Source organism: Lampetra fluviatilis, chromosome 51 (genome assembly GCF_964198595.1).
Source record: "Lampetra fluviatilis chromosome 51, kcLamFluv1.1, whole genome shotgun sequence".
Classification (NCBI taxonomy): domain Eukaryota; kingdom Metazoa; phylum Chordata; class Hyperoartia; order Petromyzontiformes; family Petromyzontidae; genus Lampetra; species Lampetra fluviatilis.
This window is the reverse complement of record NC_136325.1, coordinates 10,068,247-10,090,619: the sequence shown is the minus strand read 5'-3', so window position 1 is coordinate 10,090,619 and position 22,373 is coordinate 10,068,247. Positions and strand designations below refer to the sequence as shown.

The 22,373-nt window shown below is 49.8% G+C and overlaps 1 protein-coding gene across 3 annotated transcripts in view; it reads right to left on the bottom strand.

Moving 5' to 3' along the window:
* LOC144948968 (long-chain-fatty-acid--CoA ligase 4-like) overlaps positions 1-22,373 on the bottom strand; it is a 71,397-nt gene that overhangs the window by 12,990 nt on the left and 36,034 nt on the right. For all 3 annotated transcript variants that reach the window (XM_078878751.1, XM_078878750.1, XM_078878752.1), the window contains 11 exons: positions 22,031-22,140; positions 20,404-20,548; positions 19,363-19,513; positions 18,772-18,895; positions 15,751-15,822; positions 14,232-14,371; positions 13,115-13,287; positions 11,755-11,829; positions 7,539-7,730; positions 6,331-6,445; positions 5,926-6,083 (listed from right to left, as the gene is read on the bottom strand). In XM_078878751.1, coding sequence (XP_078734877.1) covers positions 5,926-6,083; positions 6,331-6,445; positions 7,539-7,730; positions 11,755-11,829; positions 13,115-13,287; positions 14,232-14,371; positions 15,751-15,822; positions 18,772-18,895; positions 19,363-19,513; positions 20,404-20,548; positions 22,031-22,140 — 1,455 coding nt within the window. The remainder of the gene's footprint in view (positions 1-5,925; positions 6,084-6,330; positions 6,446-7,538; positions 7,731-11,754; positions 11,830-13,114; positions 13,288-14,231; positions 14,372-15,750; positions 15,823-18,771; positions 18,896-19,362; positions 19,514-20,403; positions 20,549-22,030; positions 22,141-22,373) is intronic.

Below are 22,373 nucleotides of genomic sequence, written 5' to 3'. Positions count from 1 at the left end.
GGGGATCAAAAATAAACAGAAAATAGTGATAATTAACAATGCCAATTATTGACCCTAAAATCCTCCAGATTAAAGTCTGTCATCAGGAGGGTCCTACATTGGTACATTTGGCCAATTTCACGAACGAGTATTTGGCAGCGTAGTTTACGAGCCCAGACCAAGTATTTTAGCCGGTTCCAATTTATTTAAGTGATCAATAACAGTGAATTGTGCGATAACAATTTGAAACGAATGGGGTTATCAAGTAATTCACTCTCATTAGCCGTGTAAATAGATCGGTACTACTGAAGTTTTTGCTATCTTACTTAGGTGGTGGTACCAATGTCTGCTGTGGCCCGTGGAGGAGTGGGAAGAAACTGGAGTGACCTGGAGAACACCGTCACACCGAGAATGGGAGAGCACTCAAAGTCCCAAACGGAGAGATGAAATTCAGGCAGACCAAATCGATATGGAACCTCGGGGTCCCATAAGCCCCCGGCTCTCGCATTAACTGCGTTGCGATGTCATTTTATGTCTGTTGAAGGAGAACGATATGGAAATCTACTCCTCTCAACGAGTTCTACACGATGCGCTAATCAAAGTTGCAAAGTTTTGTTGATGATTAGGGTCCTCGCTGCGCTTGGACGACATGACAACAGAATGATCCGCGCCAGGTGGGTAGCGGCGTTTGTGTGTGCGGTGGGATGGAGTCGCCAAAAATAAATAAATAAATTACTATTTTGACTTCCGTTTATTCGGGACCCCGGGGTCCCGCCATAAGGTTCATTTGTAGACTGAGCCCATCGCTGTACTGCCTTCGCATGGCCACCTCAAAACATGCCCATGGCCACGCACCGACGACAAGAGGCAAGCCCTGGAAGTGGCCGATCCAAGCACAAACCGGGCTCAAAGCTCCGAAGTCTCCGACATCCGATGAGATCAGGCACATGTGCTCAGAGTAAATGAATCTTACACGAACGAGTGTAAAAACACACGAATAAAGAGTAAAGCTTAATTAGGACATGTTGACAAGTAAGTGCCATAAGAAGGAAACAAACAAAATGCCCATAATTCTGTGATTGAGCCACTTAAACATTAAAAAACTGCTTTCTTACAAATCTGTTATTGTTAAACTATAAAATAAATTGTTTCCCGGAGTGTGAATTAGAGTAATCAGGGGTCCGTGCGTCACGGCCAACACGCTTGGCGCGTGACACAACCCCAGCTGAACGTCGCGCGTAGAGCTACGCTAATCTCCGCGTGACGTCACTGCACAGTCAAACCCATTTCCACCACGAGCAGCAGCAACAGCAGCAGGAGGCAGAGACATTTACTCCCGGCCGCTGGATTCCAGGGCCCCGGGTCCTAGGGGCCCCGGTCCTGGAAAATTGTCCGCACGTTCGCAGCACAGGAACCCCTTCGCTGTCGTCAGCAGTGACTTGTTGGGGGGCACGTGATGCCTCTCCATGCCTCATGGGAGGCGGTCGGTGTCGCACGGCGGGAATGGGCGGTGGTGACGGTGGTAGCGGTGAGGAATGGATGGTGGTAGCGGTGGGGAGTGGGTGGTGGCGATGGGCAGAGGTGGTCGTGGTGGTGAGGAGTGGTGGTGGTGGTGGTGGGGGGGGATGTGTGGTGATTGTGGCAGTGGGGACGGGGAGAGTTGGTGGTGGTGACCGTGGGGATGGGGATGGCAATGGAGATAGAGGGTGATAGCGATGGTGGCAGTGGAGATGGCAGTGGGGATAGGGGGTGGTGGTGGCAGTGAGACTGGGGAGTGGTGGCGGTGGAGATTGGGATGGACAGCGTTGGTGGTGAAGATGGCGAGTGGTGGTTAGCGGTGGGGAAGGGCAGAGTTGGTGGTGGTAGCGGTGGGGAGGCTGTGGAAACAGGGGGTGGCGGTGGTGGCAGGTGGTGGTGGTGGTCGTGTGGATAGGTAGTGGTGGGGATGGGGACAAATGATGGCAGTGGCGGTGGGGTGTCGGTGGGGGTAGTGGTGGGGCTAAATGTGGTGGGTGGGGGTGGGGGGCAGGCGCTGGACTTCAGGTGCACAGGAAATGCGGCATTCTCTGCGTCACGTCGAGTATTTAAAGGCCTCCGGGTGCCTCCACCCCCACCGCTCGTGCTTCCTCCCGGAAATAATTGTTGTGACATCGCTCTCCGGGGAAATTTCCCCCCCCCCCTCCACATCAACCCGACCACCTCTCTTCTGCCGAGTGTGTTTTCAAACACAAACACGCAGAGCCTCCGTTGATCTTTATGGGCCATAGGAAAGAGCGTGTGAGCAAACAGTCTTGAATAACGGCAAGACACACGGAGCAACGGTGTGGCCATCGCCACGCCCGGCTGCCTTTGTATCCCCAGCGCTGATGTTTGCATACCACACACCAGATATTCACTGAAGGCTGGGCCTGATGCGAGCCGTGACCGAGTGCAAGTTCAGATCCCTCTTGTCACTAATGTGTATTACGTGGCTGGAGAGCTGAATCCAAGTCAGTGCCTTTCATTAACAGCATAGAGTGTGAGCCACATGCACGCACACACAGACACATAGCTGAAAACTCATAAGCACACAGAACAACAGCCGCCATTCAACACTATGTGGTGGTGATGTCACCACGGTGCTTGTGCCAGACTCGGTGCGCTTTCAGACCACGTGAAGTGTGGAATGCTCGCTGGAACGAGGTTATGGGTTGACCAATTGAAATGACTGGCAGATGCACCACCTGTACTCCTGACTGTGTCAACTTGCTGTGCTTTAGCCACCCGGCACTCCACTCATTGTTGTGAGCATTGCTCCTCCACTCTCCGTTGTTGCAGGAGGGCGACCACCTCCAACTGCTCAGGAGCATCCTTCATGAGCCTCCTCCAAAGAGGTATATCTCGACACCTCAGGTACCAGTCATCGGCAAGTCCATTCAGCTCCATATCCTCTTGTACCGCATCAGTCCATCTCTTCTCTAGCCCATGCCGTGCCTGTTTAGCCCCCTCTATCCAGTCAAACAAAAGCTGTTTGCGCATGCGATGGTTGGGTATGCGGGCTACATGACCCAGCCAACGCAGCCTTGCCTGCCAGGAGCTCATCTTTGGGCCCGTGTCCAAATCGTTCAAGGATTTGTGAGCCCCTCACACAATCGAGCCTGGTTAAACCCGGGATGGCTCATAGGCAGGCCAGCTTGAATGTTTATGCTTGATTTGAAGCTTTCGTGACTGCAGGAATCCATACTCCTTGGTTCTTTCGGTAAAGTCACGTAGGTATAAAAATAATAGATCACGACGTTTCGATCGCAACACAAGCAATCGTCATCAGGTGGGACAACCACAGCAAGAAAAACTGCTGAACCTAACCAGCGTAGATGTTCCATTAGGGCCTCCTCCACAGAGGCCGATCTCGACACCATTGGCATCACTCATTGGCACGTCCACTCAACTTAAAGTTGCTGTGTACCAAATCGGCCCATCTTGACTCTAATCCGTGCCATGCCCATTTAACCCGCAAATGCTGTTGGGCATGTGGTTACATGACCCAGCCAACACATCCTTGCCTACCGGAGCCCAATCATGGAACTGTCCAGGTCTTTTAAGGATTTGCAAAGCTCGTCACAGAATGCAGTTTGGAACCCTGAAAACATAAAAAGCAACCCAAAACCCTAGCCTCCTGATGGTATCACAGGCCTTGACCAGGCGATGCTTAATTGCTCGTTTGAGCAATGAGAAGCTGACATCTGTAATTAAACCAACCCCTATTACCGGGGACAGCATAATCCTGGCATCATTCTCTCCACTCTCCATTATGTATGTATGTATGTTGAACTTCTTTCAAACCGTACGTAGCCAACCGTGCTAATCTGAGGTGCGCGGGAAGGACAACAAACTAAACAGAAAAGTAGTTCTAAAGAAATTAGTTTTCAATCCAGATGATTTATAAGTGCATAGCTCCAGTAGCTTCATAATATCGGAAGGAAGAGCATTCCAGATGGCCACAGAAGCACAACTGAAAGCGCGCGATGCAGTAACGATATTTGTTCGATGGCTAGCCAAAAGCCACTGCTGCGAGAATGACCGGAGTTTGTGTGAGGGGGGCGGTTACCTACGCCCCCCCTCAAACCACGGGACCCCCCAGACTTCAAAAGGCACCTCGCACGGTCGCACGCTTGCCGCTCAACGGAAAGCGTGGCGCGAGAGCCAAATGCAGCCTTCCCTTTCCAAAACACCTTTACACCCCCCAACCTCTCCCCTCGCTGCCGCTTGTTCCCATTGTCCAATTCCTGTTGTTTGGCCTCCAGGGGCACTGGCAACACAAGGGGGGCAAGTATTGGTTAACACAACCGGCGAGCAAGTGGACAACCAAGCGCCAGCCTTGCCCACGCGCTCACCAATAGAAGACGCGACGCACGCGGATAGCTCTCGTCTCGTAGCTACGCACCGGAGAAGCTTTGTTGACGCAGTGACGTCACCGCAACAAAGCACAGGAGTGACGCCACACGTGTCGGAAGAGTGCATCTGACCGTAACTTTAGAATATTATTTTCTCACAAACAAATCTTCAGACCTGTGTCAGATAGCGTACGATACATCTCCATGGTGTGTGTGTATATATACCCGGGCTAACTGTTATTTGGACCGTGTCTTCCTTGAATCTGGACTGCCTTTGGCAATTTATGGTAGTTACTGCTACTACCCGCTGGTCATCTGCGCAAGCACGCTTTGTTTGCCTGTATGGGGCTGAGGAACGGCAGCTCTCGTGACGTCTGGTTGCTGCCTCCTGGGAAAGAGACCCGCCAGGCCGAGCAGCCCCGACTATTTCTAGAGACATTGTAAACTTTCCACATGGAGCGTTTTAACAGAAGCGGGGGGGGGGGGGGGGGGAACGAGACCGTTGAGAGTGCGCCTCCTGTGCTAACGCGGTGCACCGCTCCTCGCTAAACGATCACAAATGTCAAAAAGTTTTTTTTAAGGGCTGCAGATTGCTTGGGATGAAAATGAAATACTTTTTTTGTTCAGCATGCTCTCGGCCAAGCTGTGTTTTCTGATTCCCGTAGTGTTCACTGTGCTGTCCCCGCATCACTTAGTGGGACAGATAAATCCTCAATTAGAACTCGCATGGCGAGAAGTGCAACCCCTTGTGTACGAGGGAACAACCCTGGGACAATGTCACAGAACTACTTCTCAAGTTAATTTTAATAGGCACTTTGATCTACGCTAGGGGAAAGCGTCTCAAGTCTGTCGATCATTCAGACATTTTAATTCGGAGCTCGAATATTCCCAACTATGTGAAACCTCCGGTTAAACGTTATGGTTTTTTTTTAGCAGGAATTGGTGGCTGAAATAACCTTTGACAGCATCGAATATCTTCTGAAAGATTCCGGGCACTCAATGCTGTGGATTTCACACCTGATGATGATTGCTTGTGTTGCAGTCGAAACGTCGTGATCATTTTATTATTTAATATTCATATTATTTAATTGTTTCCCTTATACGTGACTTTACTGAAAGAATCAAGATTATAGTTAATAGTTTAGTTTTAATTGAAATGCACATGACACATTAGGTGTCCAGCTTTATTTTTTTACAGAATTTGAGGAGCCATACGGACAACGTGACTGGCAAACGACTCGTAAGATCGTTTCCGCAGGGAAATGCCAGCAGCGAGGTGGCGTCACGCGTTCACGATGGTAACCCAACATTTGTGCGACCTGGCCCTAACGATCCACTCCAAGGGCAAGAGGGCGGAAGCCATCGATCCCCGTTCGGCTACATCGATGGTGACACACTGTTCAGAAACACTACCAATCAGCAAAACTCTTCATATCAAAAGGAAATTAAAATAAAAAAAATCGACTTCTTCAATTCCACGGGACGTAAGATTCCTCCTAACGAGCATCCTGAGTTTGAGATGAATAACTGCACTGGGGGGAGGGGGGGACGAAGGAGTGCGAGGGCCGCGTACCGTTGGTGGCAGCGGCGCTGATCTCCTTGAGCATTTCATGCTCCATGGCCGGGTGGTTGCAGATCTCCTCCCAGGAGCCGGTGATGCCGAGCCGGCCGGCCAGCTCTGTCAGCATCTTCAGGTTGGGAACGACGAAGCAGATGACGTAGGTCTGATCGCTGAGCGAGTGCCCGGGGGAGTGGAGGAGAGAAGTGCAACACAGGGAGAGAACACAAACTTCACAGAGAAGAACAGGGAGAGAACACAAAACCTCACACAGCACAACAGGAAGAGAATGCACAAACTTCACGCAGAAATATGTCCGAGGTGGAAACAAACTCAGGACTTCTTCCTGTAAAGGCATAAAGTGTGACCGCTGCCAACACCCTGCCGCCCCAAATTGTGTCCCTGCAGCCTGGCCCTCACCTGCTGGCGTAGGCACAGATGTTGTCAATGATGGGGCAGTTCTTAAGAGCGGACTCCACCTTGCCCAGAGACACGTACTCCCCGGCCTGCAGCTTCACCAGGTCCTTCTTACGGTCTACGCGAGTGTACACAGCAGACACCCCCCCCACCATCACAAGTCGTCAACTCTTATTGTAGAGTCACAATGGCAAGCGATGATTCCGAACTTGACGTTTCAGCTGACCGGCAACCATGGAAAAATATTGAGGTTAACGGAGAGGGTAATAAACACATACTGGGGTGAGGTCAACTCTGTTCAAATGGGGAGAACCTTCGCCCGCACAAACAAAGACAAAGCTTCTCCTTACAGCCTCAAGAGGCTGTTGGGACAAGTGCTGTTAACGAGCACCATTGAAGGCCGGCAACGGGGTGGGTGGCCAGCACCACGCCCGGCCGCCTTTGTCTCCCCAGCCGTGATGTTTACACACTGACCCATCCATAAGAGATTTTTTGGGTTAGATCGCGTAAATATATAAAAGTGTTGTTACAACCTGCCACCACCCGACACAGCCAACTAGTAAGGGTTGTCACGTAAAACAGAACGTGCCAATTCGTCACTAGTACAGCACACCGGTGTGTTGAAGAGGGCTCGCATAACGCACATGCATCATGTACGTTGACTCAGTAATCCACCCCCCCACTTGGCGCAAGAGCGCAGAAGGGTGGTCACCACATCTACAGCTGTATAGAAGGAACGAAACAGACTTCTCCACAAATCTGGCTGTCGCCTGATGAAGCTGGTTGTAATTACTGGTGAAACGTCGTACTCAGATTGTAAATGTTGTGGCTTGGCTCTCCAACACACACCGGTGTGCTGTACTAGTGACGAATTGGCACGTTCTGTTTACGTGACAACCCTTACTAGTTGGCTGTGTCGGGTGGTGGCAGGTTGTAACAACACTTTTATGGATGATATTGGTCGCGAAAGCCTCCTGCTGCTGCGTATTACACTGAACCAGGTGCTCCTTTGAGGCCGAGTCGACCCAGGACCAGTTCAGATAACTTTCACTGGTGTTTGCCATAAGCGGGAATTGAACTCAGGTCGCCGGGTACAGAGTGCAACGCACTAACCTACACGCGCACACACACGTGCACACACGTGCACACACACGTGCACACACACGTGCACACACACGAATAGTCGCACGTGGTGCGTAGCTGCACGTCACCTATGAGTCGGAGGCAGCCGCTGGGCAGGATCTCGCCGATGTCTCCCGTGCAGAACCAGCGCTGCGCCCTCGCGTCCGTGTGGAAGCCCTCGCGCGTCAGCTCCTCGTTGTTCAGGTAGCCCATCGTCACGTTGGGCCCCCCGATGAGAACCTCCCCCCGCGGGTTCGGGGAGTCGTTCACTGTGTAGCCGCCTGGTAGGAGAGGGGCGGAACGGCATTCACACAGCGCAATGTTCCATCTCCAACTACAATGTAACCTTCAATCTCCAACTACAATGTAATGTTCAATCTCCAACTACAATGCAATGTTCAATCTCCAACTACAATGCAATGTTCCATCTCCAACTACAATGTAATGTTCAATCTCCAACTACAAGGCAATGTTCAATCTCCAACTACAATGCAATGTTCCATCTCCAACTGCAACTCAGTCGGTGTTTTTGCCGTCCCTCTCCACCAGGGAGGCCTTTCCCTCAGCTCTTCCGATGTGTTCCTGGGTTGCGCTTCGTTCGGCACAATGTCCGACGTTTCGCTCCAAGCCCGAGACACGTTCGCCTCGCTTTGGCTTTGCTCACTTTCTGGAATGAACCCGCTTCATTTTGTGTAAACCTGTAAAATCAAAACTGGGGCAGAGTCTTCCTTGCTTAACCAAATGCTGATATGGAACACTGGTCAAAAAAAGGCCTCTTGTATTATGGGTCCAACATGTTACCGTCTAAATGCCAAATTTAATTTCATTAGGTTCCAAGAGAAGCTCTCATCAATTGCAGTGAAACGTCGGGACCCCATGCCGAACACCACATGATTGGTGGATCACACAGAGATGGAGCCATCAATTGCATGAGACAGATAATTGCAGAACAGTGAAATGGAATGTATAGAAGTTAGCAAAGCAAGTAGGCTTCTGACATGCTGGACAGCCGAGTTCAGGGTCTCTCTCCCCATACATGTGGGCACCTTATGGGAATAATGGGCCTTGCGTCCTTCATGAGAATGTAGAATATCCACCACTGGCTCATGACTGACAATCGAATGGGAGAGAGATAAACAAAACATACTCTTTGGTTCTTTCGGTAGAAAAATAAAATAAAAAATAATATATCACGACGTTTCGATCGCAACACAAGCGTTCGTCCTCAGGCGGAAAAAAATAATCCAGCAGTGGAACTGCTGAACCAGCGAGAGAGCTGTTACAACAAGAGGTTATATATGTGGCTAAGGGCACGCAAGCGGGGTCTGAGCTGGAAAGGAATTCCATCCCCGGACGCACGCACCTCAGTTGTGTTGATGGGGGAGATTATGGAGAGAGATTAGGGAGAGAGAGATTAGCATGAATGAGCTTCTGTCACCGCATAAGAGTATCATCCCCACATATGCGCACAACAGCAGTGTTAATGGGAGATTAGCACTATGTTGATGGGATCGATTAGGCAGGGAGATTAGGGGGATTAGCAAGTTAATGTAATGTCTATGTGTAACACAAGCTGTGGCGCTGCCAACTGCGCTATGAGAGGCAAGCGCGTCCACGCAAGAAAACCACCGCAACGGTGGTCACGCCAGGAAGACACACAGCCCATCACACAGACAGAACCATCGATACATCGAGGCTAAGGGAGCAGAGGTGGCCATATTAGTAAGACCCCAGCCCGTTAATGCAGAGGTACCTAACAGGGCAATGGAACTCAGAGTCGGAGACTTTGCTTGGTTAATAATGTCCTTCTAATGATTGCTCAGCTTTTAGCCATCTTCTCGGTTGAAATTGTCTCCGTGTTTATATATCTGGATGGCTTCATGGACAAATCTTTGATGGTAGCCTGAAGGTTTTCAGAGTACCTTGGTCTCGGAAAAAACAATATCGTGCGAGCCCACTGCGTTATAACAATGACCAGCTAGGGCAGAGGTATTGGTTCTGCCGTGTTTAAAATCTGCCTTGTGTTCGCGAACACGGTCCGAGACGTGTCGTGAAACTAAACAGTAAACGTCAAAGCGCTGGGGACACCAGCATCTCTGCTGGCAGCAGGCCTGCAGCAATAACGGAATATCCATTGCGTGGATGGCGGGGAGCAGTAAAACGTCATGAAATGTGAAGTTTCTGAGAGCCCGGCACAGGAAGGAGTTAATTTGTACCAAGTCGGAGTGTGCCGGGAACCAACATATGAAGAGGCCACACGTCTATGGCATGCATAGAGAGTATTTAGTGATGCCGTTGCATTGCCAGTGGTGCACAAGCACAAAAAATACAAAATCTTAATAGAATAACCCTCTGTGGTCTTGACAAGTATATAATGGGCATCCTTCTTCAGGGCACACAGAGAGACGGGAGAGGTGGCAGAGTGGACACAGAAGTGCGATGAGGCATTCAAAGTGGGTGGGTGGAATACGGTTGGGTGGGGGGTTGTTGGGGCCGAGAATACGAAAGACAAATAAAACATAAATATATCTTAAAATGTTTGTTTCTGAGTTGCGCTTTGCTATGAAAGTGAGCAGAGGATGTTTAGCGCTTTATTTTTCCTTTGAGGATATAAACAGAGGCCATGTGCTGGGCTGAGGGTGGCGGGGGTAGGGGGGAGGCCTCCATGGGGGGATGTTTAGAGTTGGGAGGAACATACGGCCTTGAACTTCACTCAAACAAGTGGGCAAAGAGCCCATGCGACGCGAGCACACACACACACAGCCCCCCCAGTTCAGCCCCATAGACCGCTGGGACAAGCACTATTAGCGAGCACCTCTTAGAGCCGGCATGGTGCAAGATAAGGTTTTGCAGCCAGCATCACGACCTTTGTATTCCCAATGTATTCCCATTGCTGATATTTCCCAAGCGCACTTATATTTAAGTCCGCGTTAACCTAGGAGAGGCCCAGACACAGGTTCAGATCCAATTCTCCAAGACCGGGGATCAAACTCAGCTGACGAGGATGAAGTGGTGTGCAAATCGCTGCACCCCTCACATATACCCAAAGCTAAAGATCCCCCATGTAGCTTACATAGACAGTTGGAGCAAGTGGTGTTAGCGAGCACCAATGACAAACGAGGGGAGTGGTGTGGTTAGCACCACGCCTGGCCGCCTGTGTCTCCAGTGCTGCTATTTATACAATGTACCAGGTACTCAATGAAGGCTGAGTCGACCTAGGGGAGGCCCAGGACCGGTTAAAAATTTACGCTGAGCTACCCACTACACTCACGCTCCACCCACACACATACATTCCAATCCAGCCACCCACAAACACACAATAAACAAGATACATACATATATATCGTATTCAAATGTAATATTAATGAAGTTTTTGTGTAGGATCCTAGACTTAACAACTAAAACTGCAAATTTAGATTTTAGTACAAATTTGCTGGACTTTGCTGAAAGATATCTGGGCTGAAAGGCCTTTGGTAAGTCCTTGCTTAAACGGCCGTTCACACAATGCGTTTTCGCAAAAACGTGCTTCTATGAGAAAATACTTTTCGCCCAAAGCGGAACATGCCCGTTTTCACAACGCGGTTTCTGAGCGGTCAACGACAAACTACTTTCTTGAGCTGTGCGGCTGAGCGGCGTAGGAATTCTGGGTATACGCCGCGTGGAATGATACAGTACGCGGTGGTGTACCTCATCTCAATTATTTGTCCCCCCATCTTACCGCGTGTGCGGACATCGTACCTTGCCAAATTTTATCGCTCCGTTATTTATGATGGGGAAACTGAATTTTTGCTGAACGCGGCACTTTTCAGGAAAGCATCTACCGTGTTAAACGAGGGATTGCGGTAAAACAACGCCAGCTCGTGGCATCTCTTTAATGGGCCTACACGTTACCATTGAGACTCAGGATTGGTCCTGCTTCACCAATGCCGATGGAAGATGTTGGTCGATAAAAGCCACTCATCAACACTAAATGTATTTTAACTGGGCAATAAAACAGGCATGGTTAGTTTATTTATTTATCGTAAGTCAACAATTATTTAGCAAAGGGATGTTTCATAATACCTGCAGAAAATCCACAGACACGAGTGGTGAGAAAACTCGGTTGCTTCCAGTCTGTCTCAAACTCACTTGCTGTACTCACGGCCCTCACAGGCATGGGTGCTTCACACACATGAAGGCAACTCCATCTGCGCATGAACAACCAACCCTGTTTGTAAGTCACTGGACGACAGGCGTGTGCCTCCATGCCTGGCCAGGTGCGCAGGTGTGTTATGCGCGCACGCGCGCAAGAGCACAACAACTCACCCTCCTCCCAGTTGCGCAGCTGGATCTCACAGCAGGATAGTGGAGCTCCCACGTGGCCCGTGCTGTAGTCTTGCACTGGCGGGCAAAGAGGATACAAGTTAGACAAAGATTCCCCCCGTATAGACTGTCAGGACAAGTCCTGTTAGTGAACACCTATGAAGGCGGGCACAGGAGTGAGTACCCAGCACCACGCCCAGCCACCATTGTCCCCCTCGTGGCGATGTTTACACACCACACCAGCTATTAATTTGAGGCCGAGTCGAACTAGGAGATGCCCAGGACCGGTTCTGAAAATAGTCACTGGTATTTGGCTGAGTGGCACTCGAACTCGGGTTGTTGGGTTTGTAGCGCCACAATACCGTGCACGCGCACACACACACAAAGGCTATCGATGCTAGTGCAGCGAGCAAGCGCCTCTTAATTCCAGTACGGTGTGCAATGCAGCGTGGGGCTCCTGGCTCCGAATCAGAATCTTCATTTAGACCCGGAAAAATCCGATGAGCTATGAAGCTCGTTTTCACAAATGTCCAGTAGACTGATGTTTACAATTGTAAATGTGTGGGTTTACTCTCCAACACACCGGTGTGCTGAATGAGTGGCATGCCTTGTTTACGTGCAAAACCTTACGAATTGGCTGTGTCGGGTGGTAGCGGGTTTAACGACACATTTATATTAACGCGATCTGACCCCCCAAAAAAAACCTGTATTATGGATGATTTAACACGTTGATTATGAATTATGGATGATGTTAACATCTCTCACCATTTGTTCAACCTCATTAATATTGCTGTTGTCATGAGTAAGACTCACTAACCAAGTTGCTGCTGCAGTTTTACTTCTCAGACTCAATGATTCTTTGCAAAAGGTTTGGTGTTTGAACATCTCAACACCTAAATTTCGATTTAAAGCTTTCGTGACAGCAGGGATTCATCTTATTGGTTCTTTCGGTAAAGTCACGTAGAAGGTAAATAATAAAATAATAAAAATTAAACATAATAAAATACAATTCTCACGACGTTTTGGCCACAACGCAAGCAGCCGTCCTCAGGTGAAGAACAGGTCTGTCGGAAAGACGGCTGCTTGCGTTGTGGCCAAAACGTCGTGAGAATTGTATTTTATTATGTTTAATTTTTATTATTTTATTATTTCCCTTCTACGTGACTTTACCGAAAGAACCAACAAGATGAATCTCAACACCTGTTCTATTGCCAGAGAGGGTAAAACCTGTTCTTATTTTTTCAGACTCAATGCTGTTGTTACTGCTGTGGGCAGGACCCATGAACACTGAAACATCTGCTGCTGTGTTACCCATGGGTCAGTCTCATGACTAGAGTTGCTGCTGGTGTTCTGGGATACTCACGCTCGGCGATAGTGCCGGCAGCGCAGGTCTCCGTGAGCCCGTAGCCCTGCCCCACAGGGCAGCAGAAGCACACGTTCATGAAGCGCTGCGTGCGCGGGGACAGCGGCGCCGCGCCCGACAACAGCAGCCTCACGTTGCCGCCCAGCAGCGCACGAAGCTTGTTGAACACGAGACTGTGCACCGCAGGGGAAATCCACACAGTCGCGCGTTCCTCAAACGTTCTCTCTCCTGTTTGCCCACGATGTTAAAAAAAATGTTGCCCCTTACGTCAAATTAAGTATATTTTTAAAAAAGTTTAAATTATTTTGCTGATTGGCCATGTCAATCGCCGAGCCAGCATAGATAAGAGGCCAGTTTTGTTCAGGTGCTTATGCAAAACCAGCCTCTCGTGTTTAATGAGCTGGATGGTCTCAGCCGGATCGCCAGTGACTGCATGAAAACACTCATCAATTGGCCAATTACACCTTAATATGTAGAGGACCCCAGAGCTTGGGCAATTGTTGGTGCCAGCTCATCGTGTGACTGCTTTCCTCATCGGCTGTGCTTTCTCGTGCCTCCGAGTCATTCTCTCTCATTGAGTGCGAGCTAATATTCTGTGGAGCATTTTACATCGAAATGATTATCGTTAAAAATGCAACGTAAATCTTTTCGTTATCCCTTTTGCATTTTTCAGTTATCGAGCCTTGAGACGAAGACATTTCCATTCGGACCACCCTACAGTTATCAGTGCATCACTCTGTGAGAGAACAGCCCGACTAAAAGATTACTTTTCGGAACTACTTCTGAATTGATTCGAGTACAATTATTTTATCCACACGAGGGACACACCTTTTATATGCCCTGATAGGAGTCACATGGAAATGAAATGTATTATAGATACATCTCAGAGCTGGAATTTGGAAAAACTAAATGAAAAACGAAATTTACATACAATGGCTTTTTTGTGTCACGAGATTCAAATTCACTCAAAACTTGAAGAGTCAAAAGTTGAAACTTCGCTAATAAACTGAAGTGTCAGCAGTTGTCAGTTTGCTTAACTGAAGTGTTTTATCGGTTGCCAAATCGCGAAACAACTGAAGTCACTGGTTGCCAGTTTGCTCAACAATCGAGGCGTCACCGGTTGCAGAGCGGCGTGTCGAAGCCTCGCTCCAGCTGCTCCAGCTTGTAGTTGTAGGCCAGCTTGAAGACGATCCTCTGCAGGAGGCTCATGCACTGCACCTTGCCCATGACGCCTTTGTAGATGCGCTCCATGATCTCCTGCAGAGACCAGGGCGAGGGGCGCACCAATGTGCGCATTTATGTTGAACGTCTTTTGCAGCGTACGCAGCCGACCGTTCTAGCCGCAAGTGGCGGCATCAGGGGAGGAGCGGACATAGACGGGCGTGGCCAGTGTTGGGAGAATGTGGCCGAGGGTTCACATTACTATTATCACGAAGCTTGTTTAGCCAGAAAGGCCTCTCTGAATTTCAAGACTCTTTTTTTTCATGAGGGTCCTGACAATTTTTCGCAGTAGGGGGGTGATGCTGCTACATGTCATCCCAAATGAGTAATTTGAAGGTTATTTTTTAGCATTTAGATATTTGGCCAATATCAGTTACATTCTATGTTTTTTCGCTATGAGAGGAAACCAGAGAACCCAGAACAGGGGGGAGAACGTACAAACCCCACACAGAAAGGTGCGTGAGTGGGGAATAGACCACAGACCCTTCTTGCCGTAGGGCACCAATGTAACCACTGCGCCACCCACACATGTGTAACGAAATAAATGGGCCGTTCTATGGCGACAGTGGGTGTACTATACATCGCCGTGGCGTGCGATGTACTTACGTGGCGGACAACATCGTGTGTCCATAATATTGGTCGCGAAAGCCCACGTGTTAAGCATCGTGTGTGTTGCCGAGTGAGGCCGGCTCTAGTAGAGCACGGCGTGCGATGCACCGTCATCGGGTACACCCCGTAGGCGGGTGTAGTACCAGCCCTAGCGGGGCTTGGTGAGCGCTGGGATAGCACGGGCACCGCGCGTGGCGTGCGGGCTCCCACAGGGGGAGCGGGAGAGTGTCAGCCCAGGGACAGGGTTGCCCCGGGCCATGACACTCTGGTTGACCCCGTACACACGTGATCCGGAGTGTCCATAGAGAGGCCCCCAGGTGGGGGGGGGCTAGGGGGTGATCACGTGTCCGGGGGGAGCTCTCGAGAGGGGTCGGGAGGGAGCTTAGAACGCTCGCGAAGGTGGGCGGGGCCTGGGCGGAGCCGGCCCCGACGCGGGAAGATGTAAGGTGGGTCCCTGAGAGGGACCGGGGTCGCTTCGTTCTGCAACCTGGAAGCTCCACGCTCTCTGTCTGAAGTGGCCCGGGACCCGAGGGGGGGTCCAGTCCGTCGTATCCATAACTCCTGTATGGTAGTGTAGTTAGCTGGGTGGTCACCACTCTAGGCTGTATCTGGTGAAGGGGCAGTTACCCCTTTGTATAGACGTGTTGTGTTATAAATGTGTTGCCTCTCAAGAACAACGTCTGCGACTCGGTTGGACTCGCTACATATGTATGTTGAACTTCTTTCGCATCGTACGAAGCCAACCGTGCCAATCGGAGGTGCACAAAGATCCACACACAGCAGACTCGCCGTCGCAGAATACTCACGGGAACGGCAGCCATGAGTGTCGGCCTCAGAATGGTCACGTCCCCCTGGCTGCCCTTCTTGATGCGAGTCGACTGCGGGGTGGCGGAGAGAAGACAGCCGTCGGGAAGCGGGGATCAACGAGTGAGGAAGCAACGTCACACAGTGTCCCACGGCAGGAGGCAGGCGATAGCACGGCCTCACCGCGTGCACCACGTGGTCTTTCTTTCCGACGGCTGATGTGGATGCAGAGCAACAACGACAATTTAACATTCAGGTGGTCAAGCCACACAACCGCGTCAGAAGTAGCGAGGAGTGTATCTCTGTATTTGTGGATCGGCCATTCCATCGTTATATGTTGTACGGGCTGTTCTGGATAACCACAGTCACACACCGCTGGAGAGTGTTGCTGTCACCACACTGTGTGGTGACGGCATTCAGCTCACAGCTGGCGGGTGCGGGTTTAACATTTCCACGTGATAAGCCACTTCGTTGATCTATCATTTGTGGACAGGTTGCTCCTGAAAAAGAGCTATCAGAATATTTTATTTCAGAATCAGAATTTGTATTCATACTGGAGGAAGCTGATGAACGATACAGCTCTTTTTCACAGATGTCCAGTAGTTTCACAGATGCCCGGTCGACAGTCTTTTATTTTATTACATTCGTTTACCACGGCAAGCCTCGAGTCAGTCTCATGAATCTCTTCCAGGAGGGTCTAGTGAAGTTCGTTTTTTGCAGTCGGGTCCTGCTGTGTGTTCTGAGAGCGCGGTGTTCACCTCTGACGCAGTCTGTTCCGTTGTTGACGGATTCTCGGTAAAGATCACTTTGATGTCATTGTTGTTGTGCCCATGTACCATGGGAACACCCTTGCAATCTCGCTGGGTAACCGGTTGAATGGGACTTTCCGTGTAACAAATAAACATTGATCTATTGATGTATAATCCCAAATGAGTGAAATCTCATTCAACCGTTCCCATTCCGATGACGTACGTGTACGTCATAGGCTTTTCCTCCAATTCCGTTCCGATGACATACACGTACGGTAAAATAAAATAACTTTATCGGTACCAAGGCTCCCACAAGGCCATTACGAGAGGGGGTGTGGCACAGTTTTTGGCGCCAGCTATCATAGAGTGCGGTGGTCGTGTCGCTACTCTTCCCTGCGGTGAGTACAATGTCTTTAAAACCAATGGTGCTATGCCTCTCTAAATAAAAATGAATGCCAACCACTTGTGCGTTCGAAGATTCGGCGGCAAACGGGACACCCACCCTGCAACTTACAAATGTCTCAGAACGGGAAAGGGTTGAGAGGGTAACTTAGTCCCTCCATTCCTACCACAGAACCACTTTGAATGCGGCCAATCTTGTCAGACGATTATGAAGGCCATAACAAAGATGACGGTAAAGACAATGGTGATGACTATAAAAACTAAAGATAACGATGGAGATGATGATGATGGTGGTGGTAAGTGGTGCTGATGACCCTCAAGATGGTGGTGATGACTGTCAAGATGCAAATTGATGCCAACAATGAAAACGAAAGTGAATATGATGACTATGATGGCAGTCATGCATATTTACTGCTTGTTGACGAGAGCGGAGATAAAATAAAGCTCACGATGATAACGATATGAGTAATACTTAAGTCGATTGACAATGATGATGAAGGTGAAAATAAAGACAATAAGGACGATAAACCTGGAAACACGTAAAGGAAACCACAATGATTGTCAAGTCTGGACAGGAGATTGATGAATTATGTTGATTATTATACAAACAGAGACAATATCATCCATAAGTGGTTTTTGGGTTAGATCGCGTAAATATATAAATGTGTCCTTAAAACCCGCCACACAGCCAACTAGTAAGGGTTGTCACGTAAACAGAACGTGCCAATTCGTCACGAGTACAGCACTAGTGTATAGTGTAGTGTATAGTGTAGTGTATAGTGTAGTGTATAGTGTAGTGTATAGTCGTGTAGTGTATTGTGTATAGTAGTGTATAATGTAGTGTACTAGTACAGCACACCGGTTGTGTGTTGGAGAGCCAAGCCACAACATTTACAAACTGAGTACGACGCTTCGCCAGTAATTACAACTAGCTTCATCAGGTGACAGCCAGATTTGTGGAGAAGTCTGTTTCGTTCCTTCTATAGAGGTGTAGATGTGGTGACCACCCTTCTGCGCTCTTGCACAATGATGGGGGGGGGGATTACTGAGTCAACGTACATTATGCATGTACATTATGCGAGCCCTTTGAACTTGTCCTTCCTGTCTATTGTGTTTATTAAAATAGCCCTACCAACAGTAATCCCTATTGAAGTACGCTGCCCTTTGTAGGCATGCATTTAAAGAATGTATTATTTGATGATTCGCTTCCACGCAGCACTAAGACGGTAGCTCTCCGAACGTTTAAAATTATTTTGATTTCTTTCAATTTCGATAGATTCTCTAATTAGTCTTGGCCAGTAGTAGCTAGTTTTGCACAAAACTTCAACATTATCGAAATCAATAATATTGATCATTCTTAACACTGTAACATAAAGGTGATGATCAGCAGAGGTGGGACAAAGTCATTGTTATGCAAGTCACAAGTAAGTCTCAAGTCTTTGCTCTCGAGTCCCGAGTCAAGTCGAGTCAAAGATGAGGCAAGTCCAAGTCGAGTCTGAAGTCATCAAAATCATGACTCGAGTCTGACTCGAGTCCAAGTCGCATGACTTGAGTCCACACCTCTGAGGTGGGACAAAGTCATTGTTGTGCAAGTCACAAGTAAGTCTCAAGTCTTTGCTCTCGAGTCCCGAGTCAAGTCGAGTCAAAGATGAGGCAAGTCCAAGTCGAGTCTGAAGTCATCAAAATCATGACTCGAGTCTGACTCGAGTCCAAGTCGCATGACTCGAGTCCACACCTCTGATGATCAGGCTTTGGGTTAGGACGATGATTACTACAAGGACGACGACGGCGGTGTTGAAGCTCACACAGAGACGGCGATCGCGATGGTGCCAAAGGCAGCAGTGGCGGCCATACCTGGTGCCGTTCTCCTACCTGGTCTGTGAGCGTCTGCGCCGACGAGTAGCCGATGCGGCAGCCCCGGGAGAGGCAGACCATCTCGGCGCCCAGCTCCAGCACGTGCGCCAAGGGCAGGTACCCGATATACGTGTCATCTCCACTGCGAGGCGACACGGCACAGGGCAGCAGAGCCGCTCAACAACCCGCCATGCAGACCACCACCGGTGGTAAGAAGAGGCTTTGCCCTTGATGGCAATAACAAATATATAACATTTGCAAGGCACCAAGTCTTCATTTGCCACACATACCCGTGGAAAAAAATGCAAACAAACATCCCCCGATAATGTTTGCATCGACTTTGAAACCAAATGGCCTACACCTCTATGGCCTTGTCTCACCAGTGTTAGAGTGGAGAACAAGACTAAAAGGTCCCATAGATGCAACGGGTGGCGATTGAGATCCTGCAGGCATGCGTACCTTCGAGCGTGCGTGCGTGGCAACAGTTCGCATGCAGTGCTACAGCTCCGTGGACACCGGTTACTCATGTGACACATCGTAGCGTCACTGGCACACAGCGGGGGGGGGGGGGAGGCGCAATCCCCCTGCCGCGGGGCGCGCCGGCCTCACCAGATGTCGTTGATGCGCAGGTACATGCCGGTGATGGCCGCCACCAGGTTGGAGTGGGCAATGCGCACGCCCTTGGGGATGCCGGTGGAGCCGCTCGTGTACATCACCACGGCCAGGTCGCGCGGGCCGGGACGATCGCGCGCGCGCTGCCCTGCGCTCGCACACCCAACGCAACACAGTCACCCCGCCTCCCTGCGTAACCCACACGACAAGGCTGCTTGGGGCGACTGATATTGCAGGCGAACGCCTACGGAGGTCGGCGCGCAGCACGAAGGGGGTGGTGTGACCGGCACCATGCCCGGCAAGCCTTCGTCTCCCCCAATGCAGACGTTTACTCATCGCGCGAGATCGGTCTCACCGGTTCAGAAATCCGTCGTCGGTGTTGGCCGCGAGCGGGAATTAAACTCGGGCTGCGGGGTTTGTAGCGCAGTACGTCAACTGCCGTGCCACCACTCACCACCCGCACGGGGGGAGGGGGTCTTTGTCTTGTGTGTACATGTACGTGTGGTTTAGCAGTCGGTGCGAGCGTATACACATGTATATCTGTAATTTAACACGTAGGCCTTCGCGACTGATATTATGAAATCAGTGGTTTTGGGGTTCTCATTGCCACGTGGGTAAAATGCCAATGTGTGTCATACACCGTCCTCCACCCCACACAGCCAAATAAATGAAGTTTTCACGGAAGAAACGTGCCATCTATTTAAGGCCGAAGGCTGGAGTACATTTTGACAATTCTGTAAATTGCCTGATGATGCTGGTTGTTCCGAAATGTCAAATGTTGTGGATTGCTCTCCAAAACACCGATGAGCTGAAGCAATAACAAATTGGCACGTTTGTTCATCACACGACAGTGCTATTTATCTCACTGTGTCAGGTGGAAGAGGGTGTAACCACACATCAATTGTGCTTTTACTCACATGATGATCCGACCCAAAAACCCATTACCAATTGCGTGCGCACGAGTGTCTTTGTGCTCATGCTGTTGAGCGCGAGTGCGTGCACGTGTGCACGTGGTGCGTCCTTGCGTGTGTGACGTACGGTGCTGGGGTTTATCGCCGAGCTCCTCCACGTCGCTCATGCCCATCACCTCGATGCCGCGGGGCAGTTTGACCCCGGCAATGCCGCTCGACGTGCCGTCCACCAGCACCACGTAGCGCAGGCGCGGCACCTGCATGAGGATCGCCTGCGACGCGGCCACGGAGTTGGGGAGGTCAGTGACGGTCAGCGCGCAAATAAAGCACTCCGCTGGTTTATTATTATTTGTAATTCTTATATTGCTTGTTTGCCCAGGAAAGCCCCGCTCTTTGTCTGGAGGGTCCTGCCAGTGTTTGTAGTAAGGTTTGATATTTCTACTTGTAATCCCAATTGCGTGGGTGCCGCGGTGGCTATGAGATGTTAACTACTCCGCCTGGTGTGCAGGAGGACGTGGGTTCGATCCCGAGCCTGACGCCTGCTGCTGTATATCTGGAGTTTTCACGTGCTCCCCGTGGTCGTGTGGATTTTTATCCAGGTCCTCTGGTTTTTCCCTCCACATTTAGAAACATGCGTTTAGAGTAAAATCTTGACTTAAAGCTTTCGTAACTGCAGGAATTCATATTCTTTGGGTCTTTCGGTAAAGTCACGTAGATAGGTTGAAAGAAAATAACAAAAAAACTATGACGTTTTGATCGCGAAACAAGCGGTCGTCATCAGGAAGAGGGGGTTATAGCTTCTAAAGGTAAACAACCCAATCTTCCTGATGACGGACGCTTGTGTTGCGATCGAAACGTCGTAGTTTTTTGGTATTTTCTTTGAACCTATCTACGTGACTTCACCGAAAGACCCAAAGAATATGCGTTTAGAGTATTTGGCTTCTATTGGTAGTGTCTTCAAAAATTACTCACACCGTCACGTTGTTACAAGTCACCTGCTTACACTTTATTCACCTGTTCTCGTGCCAGTTCTAGGCACTCCTATAACTAACAGTACGGTCACATCTACTTAACTTATCTATTCTGCACCTCACTTATCCTGCACAGAGCAGCTCTGCTCTCAGCGTCTCCGCACACAGCGTCTCCGCACACAGCGTCTCCACCACTGCCCTCACCTACGCTCCCTCAGACCCGCTCACCCGTCTGTCCCAGGCGGGGGGTTCAGCCAACACCCGCCCGGCGACGGCGTGAGGGTTGAGGTCCCGTTGACGGCTGGAGCGGCAGCAGCGAGATGTCTTCACTCTTGGTTGCCGGCGACAACAACTCCCCTCGCTCACACACGGACCGTTTATATCCCCCTGCTCATCCCGAGCCCTCACGTGTTTCCACGTAAGCTGCCGCCAGGCCGGCGCCAGTTGTCCCATTAATCTCTTGTCATCACCCCCCATCTCCCGTCTCCTAGGCGCCAACCTCCGGACACAGCATAGCAGCTGTTTGGCCTCCGTTGCACCCGCTTAACTGTGGGCACCGCGTATTTCTCTGCTCTACATATACATTTACAGACAATAAGCTATCATCTGTGGACAGGTCACTTCTGAAAAAGTGCTATATAGCTCAGTGGGGCCTTAGCTGGTACAATAAGGATAGCTTCGTTTTAGTTCAGATGAGAGACTGCCCTGGTCTCTGTGGAGTTATCACCCAACTAAACAAAACCAACTTGACACTGGGAAGGTATTCCAGGTGACGGGCAATACCTGCAGTTTCTTTTCGAGCAGGTCGGCGCTGGTGATGACGTGCGTGACCCCGGACTCGTTGAGGCCGTAAGCAATTGCATCCTCGCCCAGCGTTGCGTAGAGCGTCACCACTGTGTAACAACGGCAACAACAAACAACAACAATGGTCAGCCCTCACAGGTATGACAACAACGACATGTATGTATGTATGTATTTTGGACTTTCTTTGCACCGTACGTGGCCAAGCATGCTAATCGGAAGTGCGAGAGACACATTATCCATGTGTGCACATGCAACATCTCACGTATAAACACTCAAACTGGCAGAAAACATCTTAATATTTATACTGGACTTCAGATTCTGG